Genomic DNA, 12650 nt, shown 5'->3' with positions numbered 1-12650 from the left:
CTGGTGTGGCTGGTGTGGGCAATTCAGCAAGAGGGATATGGTCATCAGTCGAATCCGAGTCAGAAGAGTAAACATTGGAATAGGAAAATTTGCCAGACTTGTTGGATGCCATTCCAAACGGACCAGGTTGAGGAGATTCAGGTGGACGCCTATTTTCTTTGTTGGTATCATCCGGTGCCGGTACGTCTGAGAGAATTGAAGGAGCAAATGCTGTTTCTGGAATTGCCTCGGGATTTAATGGAAACAGACCAGTTGCCTTAAAACCGTTTATAATGTTACTATGTGTCATGCATTTAGACCAAACATTTGAAAGTATGATGTTAAAACGTAATTTGGTCAGCTTTTTGTTAGGATTCTGATCCAAGAATAATAATACCTTATTATCCCAATGATGCTCAAATCAACGATATACAGATTTGTCGAGGGGTTGAAGCTCATGTGTTGTATTCGATGGCAAACAGTAGAGATCTATATCAAGTGAGTCTCCAACATCAACAATTGACAAATCAAGATGACAAGCTGCACCATCAAAAACTAAGGGACACCTTCCTGGACTTTTGTATCGGGCTAAGTGCTTGAGGAATTCGTTAGTCATGTAGCCTTTACTTGATTTTTCCACTAGAGTTCCTGGTGGCAAATTATCATGTAATTCTGGCTTTAGCCTCTTTCCTTTAAAAATAATCATAGGAGGTATTGGTGTTCCAAGGGCATTGACACATCCTGCAATTATCACACTCTCTGCATGTTCTGACGATTGAAAGTGAACACGTTTTACCCCTTTCTTAGCTAAAACGGTTGGCTGGTGGTGAATAGTCAAGCGGCATCCTTTTTCATCCATATTATAAAGTCTTTCAGGGTGATTAATTATATCAAGATCATCATACATTTTCCCTATTTTTGAAAAATGATCATCAATTATAAATTTATTAAGTTTTTGAGCCCTAGCTGGATTCATAAACTGTGCTTTTCTTTTAGAAATTACAGGATTTCTCTTCATAAAAGCCTTTAGCCAGTCTTTACCAGCAAGTTTTGAAGTTGTATTAAATTGATGAGCAATTTTATTATCTTCGCAGAATCTGAATACCAATCGACGAAGGATCCGTGGAGTCACAGGTAGACCTATTTCACTAAATCTTATTATTCTTTTAACGAGATCAGCTTCTTGTTCTTCCTTTAAAATAGATTTACGACCTAGTCTTTTTATTAGGATTCCATTCTGAACATGATTTCTAATGGTTCTTCTGGGAATATTAAACCTTGCCGCAGCCCCATATGTACTCAGAGTACCGCGTTGAACAGATCGAACTTCTGATATTAAATCCTCCTCGCACCAAGGTACCCTTTTAGCATGATGTTAAAAATCACTGAAAATAAAACGAGAATAGTTTAGAAGTTTAATAATATGTTAATAAAAACATTAATTTGTCATGAGGATAATAAGGCCTACATGGAGGGTAATAAGGCCTATAACTTATTTTTATAGGCCTTATTACCCATCCATGACGAAATATTATGTAAATTTATTTAAATTATGTCGTCTAAATTTAATCTAATAAACTATTGAAATCACAAAATATAAAGTCTAACCAAAATATTTGCAGTTATAAATTAAAAATACAATTATAAATACTAAAAATACTTACGTTTTTGTTCGTTGTATCCTTATAATATCACACGCGGCGAACCGTCGACACAAGTTGTTGGCACTTACCATAGAGTAATTAAAAGTATTAGAGTAATTAATAATAAACATATTATTATTAACATATATGTTATTAATAAACATAGAGTAATTAAAAGTATTAATATTCATTTCTCTATGGCACTTACTACAGAGACAACCAAAAATTTGGTTGTGTCTGCTTACTAGTTACTGATACTGACGCCCGAAAGAGAGGAACTCGGGTAGTCCGTTCGAATGTCGTTTGTAAATGGACCAATAGGAGACGCGGACCCAACGCAATCGATTTGCGATTCATTTAAAGCGGTTTTTTTGAATATATGCCTTATTACCCGACAGGCCTTATTACCTGCAGGTACCTTAATGTTCTTAAAACTTGTACAATTTCTTTCATCTTGTAAATGATACTGAATGTTTACATCAATACCTCATATCCTGTGGATGCCTTGACTTGGTTCAAAAAGACATTGCAATTGTACAAATAATTAAATTTTATTTGTACTCAAATTTTAGCAATAATTCTGGAATATTTTCGTACAAAATTCTATTCAAATGTACTTGACTATTTATTAAATTAATAATTATTACAATTACTTTTGTACAATTCCATACTTGCTTCACAGATATTGAATATGTAGATTAATTGTTGTGTCTGTATTTAAAAGACATTTTAATTATTGTACTAAAATTTGAATAATAAATCTGGAATAGTTTTGTACAAAAATTGTATCAAATTCATGTACTGAGTGGCTAAATGTGCCAAACACTTGTATAATCCTTTACTTTGTGTGAATTGTACAAAAAATTTATTAAATATAAAATTTATCAAATATACTGATTTGATAAATATAATGATAAATATATGTCAAACACTTTTGTACAAAAATTTCTTCAAATATACTGGGCATGTTTATTAAAGTCCATTTAAGAAATAATAAATTGTTATATAAAATAAGAAGAAATATTAAATAGATCATATTGAGAAATGAGTTTTAGTTCTACTAAACCTTTTTTGGTTTAATATTCCAATTTTTTGAAATATACTGAACTTTTAAATTGTTTTCAAAAGCTTTGATTTATTATATTACAGTAATTGTACAAATACGTTTTGTACCCGTTTAACAAATATTTTAATTGTACAACTGATTTTATCATGATTATATCATGTTTTAATTGTACTGAGCATTTTGCAGGATTATAGTCTTCTTTTTGTACTACTCCTTTCCTTGTTTGAAACGCACTAAGTCTATTTAAATGAAGTTCTCATGAAACTTTAGGAACTTTAACTTGTTTCAACTAGACAGTTTAATTATGGTAATATTTTTGCACTAATTCTAGAATCCTTCTGTACAAATTTTCTTCTAATTGTCAGTCAAAAATTTCCATGTTTCATGACCGAAAACCCATCAAATCTGTTTATAAACAATCCCACTCCCGTTATTGCAAACGCAAAACGTTTTACGAATATTACTAATATCATTAACGTTTATATAATGGGCATGGAGCAAGACCGTGTAACGCGCGTTGTTTTTATTTATCCGACTTTAACATTTCCTGAAGCGATTAAATTTTACAACCAGCCAGTCATAATAACACTTAAGTATAGTAAGTAAACTTCCTTCCAAACTATAAGCGGGTTCATGTGCACTCAATCGAACAGGTATGACCCAGTAGTAGTATAGTAATTATACCCGAGAACATACTATGCTCATATTTAGCCGGAAATTTAAATATGCTCGGCGTACCTTTTGAATGAATCACCCCTCCTTGGTGTGTGACTCTCTAAATGAATCAGTGAGATTAATATAAATTGTGGAATGTTTTATTTTTGTTTATTTTCAACAAACATATTTTACATAGTGTATAAATGTAATTACATGAACGAAGGATGCCAGCTAATAAGGAATAAAATACTCTTATACAAAACATACAAACAGTACGTAACATACAAAAGTAACAGAAATAAAAGCAAAGGTCAACATTATTCCTAATGAAAAATAGATTGCATTTTCTCATCATATTGTTTATTGGGGAGGAATCAACCTCACTAACCACAAACAACCCTCTGTAATTAAACCTTAAATTGATCTTAGAAACAAGGAACTTAAGATAATAATTAATCAATGAAATACCTTTGTATTTGATGCTATATTTGCAACAAAACTCACTGTTTTTTTTTTGGTTTCTGCTGCAAAGATTCAAATCAAAACTCTCGAGCATGCTTTTGTAAGACACCAAGTATGAGTAAGAATTATGCTGTCTAACAAACAAGTACAGCAAATTTTCATGTTAACTTGTGCTTGTGGTGCCCATATTACAAAAGCTTTTTCGAGATGGGGTCTCACTGAGGAGTTATATAATCTGACTGTACTATTTTACTGTTCAAAATGTTTTTTTTGTTATTATCTTGTAATGACTATTACACTACTATTACACTTTAAGTTTAGCTGAAACTTCCCACCGAGATCTTTACACTCATACTTGTTGGGCAATTCATGATGTTCGCCATAATGCGATGACTTAATAAAGTTTTCATTTTGTGTGAATATCTTAACAAAAAACTTGTCAAAATTGACTTTATTTTCCTGAAACCAACTTAACACTGCGTTTAGACCTAGTTGTAATAAGTAACAATCATTATGGTTTTCAATTACCTTGAACATTTTAAATTCATCAGCAAATATCAAACAGGACTCACATTTAAGACAATTTGGCAAGTTATTTATAAATAAACAGGATCCAAATTGCTACCCTGAGAGACTCCAGAGGTCGCTGAATACTTCATGGATAGAACTTTATCAACCCTTACCTTTTGACTTTGTCCTGTCAGACATGTAATTTTAGAGCACTACTTGAAAGACCTAAATTACCCAATTTTTCAAGCAAAAGACAATGGTCAACTTTATCAAATGCTTTTGCACAATATGTAAAAATACATCAATTTGTTTTTCAGAACTCAAACTTCTGCTTCAGCAGAAGTTTGAGAGAAGACATACATTTTTATATTTAGATCTATCCGGTAGGAAACAATAATTATATAAAATAGATTCAAAAATTATAGAGTATTTGATATACTTACATTGATTTATTATATTTTAGACTTGGCGCCATGGATAGTCTCCATGTAACATCCCCGCAACCTGCTGCCAGTAGCAAAACCTCCAGCAGGAGCACCTCACCGGCAAGGCACAAAGGCAATCCGGAAGGAAATGGCTCTCAGGAGAAACCCTTTCATCCGCAACACGTGAAAACGTTGAGTCATGGTTCTGCTGATAGTGCCAAGGTATAAAACGCTTACTGTGAGAAATAATTTAGGGCAAAAGTCTAAAAGATGTAAGAAGAAAAGTCGATCAACTCTAGTTTATCGATGCAATATTAACAAAAAAATGATATTTTTCGAACTAATAAGCACTTTTTGAATTTGCATATCAAACATCGGAATTGTACTGAACTAGGATAAATGGTCCTGTTTGATTTGTTAAATACTGTTGTGAAGACACACAGCTGATTGGAAAATTAAATTATTTTCGTAATTGCCTTAATATTTGTATTTAGTAGAAGTCAATTAGAAAAATATTTGAATCTTGAATTTTAATTGAATAGGATCTTTTTCTCAATCCAAAAACTATGAAAGATTTATTATTCTATTCCGTATATATTGTATTGTGTAATATTTTTTAAAGGTTTTGGTGTTTTCGATCATATAAGAGTATGTATTAGAAATCAGTACAAAAACAATAATAATTTTAAAGTTGAACAAGTAGTCCATTCTTGCAATGGAGTTAATAGGTCAATGGGTAACTAAAAATACTTCGGTTATCCTCAACTAAATTTATTTAACAAATATTAATCTGACATGTTTCGGACATATAACATGTCCATTGTCAGGGATAACAAATTAAGGGATTCCATCAATACATCTGATAGATCTAGTGCCTCAGACAAAGTTAAAAGGTTAAAACGAATTGAGATACAATAATTTAATACGAAACATTTGTTGTAATATTGGTAAATAAATTTAGTGGATGATGACCGAAGTATTTTTAGTAACCGAATAGCAATTTTATTTAGTAAAAGTAATGTACACTTTACTGTTGTTTTTGAATGCAATTGAGCCAAAAATTAGTTTCAATTTTTAACATTGTGCTATATCTAAGATTTGATGTTAATATCTCCTCACTTACCTATTTGACCACTTAAACTTATAATACAAGTTTAATTTAATTATCGCAAAGTTACGTAATTTGATGATTATTTAAATGGAGTTTAAGAATGTTAAATTGAGAAAATCAAAAGATCTTTTGCTTTCTTTTTTTCTGACATTATATATTAAATAACACTTTTTCTCGGTCACTATTTGCGTCCTAAATGATTAAAAAGTATAATTTATATTCCGAATTTTAATATATAATTTAATTTTAGAAGAAAATGCGTGTATGTATCTTAAAAATAATGATAAACTTTCGTTAATTTATAAAAATATACTATCAGTAATCGAAAGTAATGCCAAAGTTACAGAATAAAATATTTTATTCTGTAAACTTTGACTATGCTATGGTTAGCAAAGAAATGATGATTTTTGTAAATACAATTATTATCGTTTAACTGTACACAAACCTGTATAACATATAGTTTTTACATTGGCTTTAATTTCAAATATTATCTTAAATATCAAAATTTATCGCTTCTCCCTTTTTTAGTTTCACTTTCTTTTTAACGGGAAATTTATTTTTATTAAATGCTAAAAATTATGAAAATATTTAAAAATTATTAATTAAAATTGGGCCAAAAATTAAAACGGGTATTAACTAAGGAAAATTAGAAATTATTGAACACACTACATTTATTTTTATTATTATTGTACAGGAATTAGAGGAACGAAATCATGCATATTTTGGTTAAATTTAGGCATTTATATAAACACAACGCAATTTGTCGGTGATAAATACATTCTGAAATTAAAAATTTATTAAACCGTTCAGGGCTGCCAACATGGGAGATGGTTTCAGTTTTAAATCTTGACTTAATTAAATGTGAGTAAATATATCATGAAATTAAAATAATAATGCAAAATGTATTACCTTAAATAAAATTATATCAATTTAAACATGTACGACTTTTTTTTGAATAAATATGGGTCAAATACAGCATTTAGTTGAATTTTGTCAAACCCTTTTTTTAGTGTAAAAAATTAATTCCTTTAATATTTATAGAATTAGGAATTTATTAAAGTCAAAGAAATATTTTAGCCTCACTGCCTTAACATTTTCAATTTTTGCCCAGTTTTAAGAAAATCCTTTCCGATCTACTCATTAATGAAACAAAAATCCACTTTTTTCAAAAGTAACAAGTCAATTTATCAACGTCAGGGCACGTTCGACCGGTCATTTTTCTATTTCGGTTTAATATTTTGCATTAAAAATTAACCAGAATAAAAATAAAAAATCGCGCCCATTATGCTTTGACAAATCCTTTTGTTCGGTTCATCACTCTTGTATGTAAAACAGTCGGTATATTTCACTAAAACAAAACAACCTTTTGACGTTTGTATTCCCACCCAATCACGTAGACAATTTACCTATTATTTGTAACAACCTAGAAGAAAATGCATCGGGAATAAGAAAAAAAAAGTACTGGGTGGACCCAAAATATAGGAATTCTGTAGATATTAACTTGATGTCTAATTTATGCTTGGAATACTAGTTAATAATAAAGAAATATACACCTAATTATTCATTTACTCACACACTTGTTTTACACTTATAGTACTTTACTTACTTATAGTATACACTACACTTGTTTGCGAATCATAAAAATCTTTACTTTCACTAATAAATAAAGTAGGTATTGCTGAGTCAAAATCTTGGTTTGGCATGCTGATGTCAGTATCAATAACATCATTGAAATTCATATTTTCTATAAAAATTTATCATTGGGTTGCAACCCACAATTTTTCACAAATGACATCGAAATTTTAGTTTGTAAATTAAAAACTGTAGGAAGTGCAAAATAGGTTGGATGCTCCAACATTAAGAAAACAAAGTAAACCAATCTCACTTAATTCGGATCTGCATGTGGCGCCATCCTTAAAAAACTGCTTGAACATATCAAATATGGTAATCTTTGACAAAATCGATATAGGAGCAAGGACATACACCCATAAAAAGTACAAGATTAAAAAACCTTACATCAGATTTGTCTGAAGTGTTGCAGACAGATTCTCGCATATATTTCGGTCGCACCTCTTATTTTGTTTTTTGATATTCGATCTAATTATCTTTAAATACAATAAACAGTAAATAGTTACCATCGGTATAACCGGCAATCACGTGACAGTCTCTGACCAATATAGAAGTCAGGCTGCAGATCGAGTAAAAAATACTTTGACCGATTTTTCTGATGTAAGAGTTTTCTAACCAATCACGAGGGCATGACAATGCAATGACAATAACAAGACCGGTTAGAAGCCGGCAACTAGGCACAACCACGCCTTCTTATGTAGAATAGCAGACTTCACTGTAAATTATAGCCTTTCATATTTAGAACGATTAAATACTATTTCATCTCTTTAACATTGTAATTTTTTCTGGCATAAATAAACGCCTTATTTATTTATATTCCAGTACATATTCCAAAGTCTCCAGGAGGGCCAGACGTCCACCTCCCATCATTCAAGACCCTCCCGTCACAAGAGTCCCACCCAACTGACTAAAAGTCACGCGGTCGATCATCCGGTGATGTTGTCGGAGTCCAACGCGTTGCTGGACGATTCCACGACGTTTATGGCGAACATGTCGCAGGATCCGGACGTTTCCGATCTGTATCCCGCATCGTTTATATCGAACGGTTCGGGTGAGGTGAAGGACGAAGAGACCGACGGCGGGATGATGGATCCGAAGGTCAGCGCCGTCTTGGAACAGTTGGGCAATAAAATCGTGAGGGTGAGGGATTTGATCAAGACCGAGCAGAAGTTGAGAGATGGTGAGGAGGTTTTTATGAATAACTAGCCTTAAGCCGCGATAAAAGATGTCGTGCGTTTCCATTCCATATTTTTTAAGTTATAACCCGATAAACAAGAAATTAGAATAATTTAAAAAATTTGTTAGAAATTGGCAGAATTTAGCAGTCAATGACAAGACACGATTTTACTTTCATAAAGTTATTTTGTTTACTTATATAAAACGATTATAATGCAACGGGCTTCGCATAATTATTACTGAGAGGAACAGATGCTTCGACCTACAGAGAGAAAGAGATGGCAAGCCCGCTGGTGTCGCTCGATAAAATCAAATAACAACATCCTCCCCCAATATTAAAGGTCTTGAAATTAATAAAGAATTCCATGTAAGAGTGTCTCTTAATATTGTAGTATGTTTTTCTCATTTAGTTTGTCAAATTATACATGAAAAACATCACTTTATTCTTTTACTCTTGTAGTTCTCAGACTGAGATAGGGATATATAAATGAGAAGTCGATTTTTTCACCTTTTCTTATATCATCGCTTTATTTTCTTAATAATGTTTGGATCGCCCGGAAATAGTGTTTTTCTCTTTTAACTTGTCAGATTATACCAGAAAAACATTACTTTATTCTTTTACTCTTGTAGTTCTCAGACTGAGATAGGAATATACAAATGAGATTTCCATTTTTTCACCTTTTCATATATCATCGCTTTATTTTATTAATGGTGCTTGAATCGCCTGGAAATAGTGTTTTTCTCGTTTAATTTATTAGATTATACAAGAAAAACATCACTTTATTCCCATACTCTTCTAATTCTCTAAGATATAAATAATTTCTCCCTTAATATTATTAAAAATCTAATACAACTTGATTGGGACCTTCAAGACGAGAACAATAAACTATATAGAATCAAAGACAAATTTTTCTTGGTAAATAAAATTTCAAACCTGACAAAAAAAGACAGAGTAGTAATAACCAGACTTAAAATAGGCCACACAAAAATCACCCCCGAATATCTAGTACAAAAGGTAACCAGCCAATGTGTGAAACATGCAATTTACCTCTGTCGGTCCAGCTTTATATTAAATATAAAGACTCTAGGCTTAAATATAACTTATCTATCAACATCAAAACCTTACTCAGCCCTAAATTCAATGAATTAAGTATCTCCTTTCTAAAAGAGACTCAAAAAGAAAAATATACTCAAAGATTTGAAAACAAATTAAAGAAGACACATTTTTTATTACTCAGATCATTGATATATGCAAGCATTGTACATAGACATTTTAGATTTATTTATTTATTCGTTTTTGTTGTATTTATTTATCTGTTTGCCCACTTTATTTAAATACACATACTATTATATTATACATAGACATTTTATAGATGTTTTCATTTGCTTATTTATATAACTATTAAAAATTCTGATAGACGCCAAAAGGTCTAAGTTACCGGTGCGTCTATATTAATTATCTCTCTCTCTCTTATAGGATATAAATTGAATGAGATAGGGATATATAAATGAGAATTTTTTCAACCTTTTGTATATCACCGCTGTATTTTATTAATAGTGTTTGGATTACCTGGAAATAGTGTTTTTCTCTTTTAGTTTGTCAATTTATACACGAAAAAGATCTTTTGCATCCTTCAGAGTCAAAATAAACACAGTATTCATGAATTTGAAGCCATGGCGTTGACAGATAAAAGATTACCAGAAAGCTCTGAAACATATTAAATTTCTACAATATCCATTTTCCTGCCATCTACCTTTAGTTTCATAACACTATTACTGGTTGCACTGACACAAAGTTTAATGTTATTTTCCACATAATTCCGTCATAATTTCCTGTCATATGAGAGAATGAACCACTGTAATGAATGAACATCTCAATATTAACACTTATTTATCATGGACTGAATTTTTTTATTTTTCAGCAGGACATTGATTTTTATAATGTTCTTTTTGTTTGTACCACGATGGTTTTTTGTATTCCCTCTGGCAATTAAAGCATTATCACCGCTTAGTTTGCCATTTTGCCGCTTTTTTTCTTGATGCAACATTAACTAAACACTCTCCTGATATACGATAAAACTGCAAACTTGACAACCTTGCCTAGCAATAATGCCTACATTATTGTAGATAACGTAAACGAGTATCTAAGATGCGCGGCCAACGCGGATAAACAGCAAGTGCAGCGCATCAAGGCCGTCTTTGAGAAGAAGAATCAGAAATGCGCGCAGATCATTGCGCAACTTCAGCGGAAACTGGACACGTATCAGAAGAGGGTGCACGACTTGGAGAAGGGGATACACAGCCATCGACCTCGTAGGGAAGTCTTACGCGATATGGGGCAAGGATTAAAGTAAGTATAAATCCTCTATCTTGAATTATTATCGGGAAGGCCATTTTCAGGACTATAATTCTACAAAAAACGTCAACAGTGTAAAATTATTCAGATTATTTCTTTACAAAATACATAAGGTTCCAAAAATGTAAAAATTACAAAACTAAACAAAATTACAAACCACTTACTCCTCGTTAAAGGACGACTGTACTTAAACGAACATACAGGAAAACCGAAGACCTTTAGTGTCATTCGATATTACAAATTTATTTACATTACTTCCTCGCCAAAACAGTGGTCATAGTGAAATAAATAATAACTCTTTTAAACAATAATTTAATAAATAAGACTTACGTTTCTCTCTCTTTTGTAGGCACTATTTCTTTTCAAATTTCCAAAATGTTAACTGACTGACTATATACCAAACATCAAGATTTCTTTTAAATCTTGTAATACACATAGCATTTAGTCAATACCAAACAAAGTATTTTCCATGCTGATCTTAGTGGAGTTTCCCGCCTTAGGTGCCCTGACTGTACATTCACCTACATTGGGAAAATAATGTGTCAACTTAAAACAAGAATAGAATAACATGTTAATCAACCCAACAAATCTTTTTTTTGGCTTAAATATTTGCTTTAATGGGCATAGTTTTTCTATTACAGATAATAGCCAAATTATTTATAAATTTAAAGCAAGAATTAACTTATCTTGAGAAGCTGGAAATTGAAGGGCAGATAAAACAAAATTCTGAATGCTGTTTTTAATGAGTAAGTAGTTTGTAATTAGTGAATTATTGGGACAGTCAAGAAGTGCTAGCAGTATTCAAGGAAAATCAGTATTTTATTACTGCTCAAGGTTAGGTTAGTGCCGTTGATGTTATTCTTAACCTCAAACTCTAACCACTAGTTATTCGCAGCTGTTTATTTTGTTGTTTGCTTTTTTGGTGCTGCTACTTTACTATTCTATAATAAACAACTACCTATTGTTCGTGTCTTCTCAGGCATCCACTTTTCTAACAATTAAAATAACATTCTTATTTTCTCACATCGTCAGGTCATGTGTCATGATTATTTCTTCAAATGTCAAAACTGTCAAAATAAGGAAGCAAAAATACTGATGGACCATTGTGGCGCAATTAAAGCCTAGCAGTATCGTTATTAACATTTCCCTTATATAAAACTACTTTTGCGTAAAGGTCAAAATACAGCTGCATTTATTACTGCTAGACCTTAGATGAGTTCTACTAATTCCCTATTTTCTTTAGCTTTGTAATTTTTACACTACTTATGGAACCTTATGTATTTTGTAACAAAATAATATGGAATTCTAATTTTAATGATTTTAAGCTGTTGACGTTTCTTGTAGAGCCCAGATACAATAACACCTCTACAAAAGGACAAAGCGCTCCAAAAAACTTTGCTCGTGACGTCACACGTTTGGGCCATGCACTTCGGGTTGATTTTCGCGTGAATTCAGCTGTTGACGCTGCCGGTGTTCGTCCACGGAGGCTGCCTGCAACGCTGCCAGACTTTGCAGATTGCCGTGAACGTTAGGATGATCTATTACTATCTTAAAATAATTAAATCTATATCTTTAACTGCTCTTACTTTACAATTTAGTCAAAAAAAAAGAGTGCATCCTTATTTCTCTTTTTATA

General features: G+C 31.7%; 1 protein-coding gene across 8 annotated transcripts in view; it reads left to right on the top strand.

The window, feature by feature from the left end:
• LOC126735647 (transmembrane and coiled-coil domains protein 2) overlaps window positions 1-12650 on the top strand; it is an 80845-nt gene that overhangs the window by 22406 nt on the left and 45789 nt on the right. For 6 of the 8 annotated variants that reach the window (XM_050439711.1, XM_050439712.1, XM_050439706.1 and 3 more), the window contains exons 2-4: window positions 4781-4964; window positions 8305-8662; window positions 10786-11008. In XM_050439711.1, coding sequence (XP_050295668.1) covers window positions 4791-4964; window positions 8305-8662; window positions 10786-11008 — 755 coding nt within the window. In that variant the 5' untranslated portion in view covers window positions 4781-4790. Of the gene's footprint in view, window positions 1-736; window positions 1114-3200; window positions 3342-4780; window positions 4965-8304; window positions 8663-10785; window positions 11009-12650 lie in introns of those variants that run through there. The other 2 variants (XM_050439708.1, XM_050439709.1) reach the window with 2 other exon arrangements.

The sequence above is a fragment of the Anthonomus grandis genome, chromosome 4 (assembly GCF_022605725.1).
Source record: "Anthonomus grandis grandis chromosome 4, icAntGran1.3, whole genome shotgun sequence".
Classification (NCBI taxonomy): domain Eukaryota; kingdom Metazoa; phylum Arthropoda; class Insecta; order Coleoptera; family Curculionidae; genus Anthonomus; species Anthonomus grandis.
This window is presented reverse-complemented; position numbering and strand designations above follow the sequence as displayed.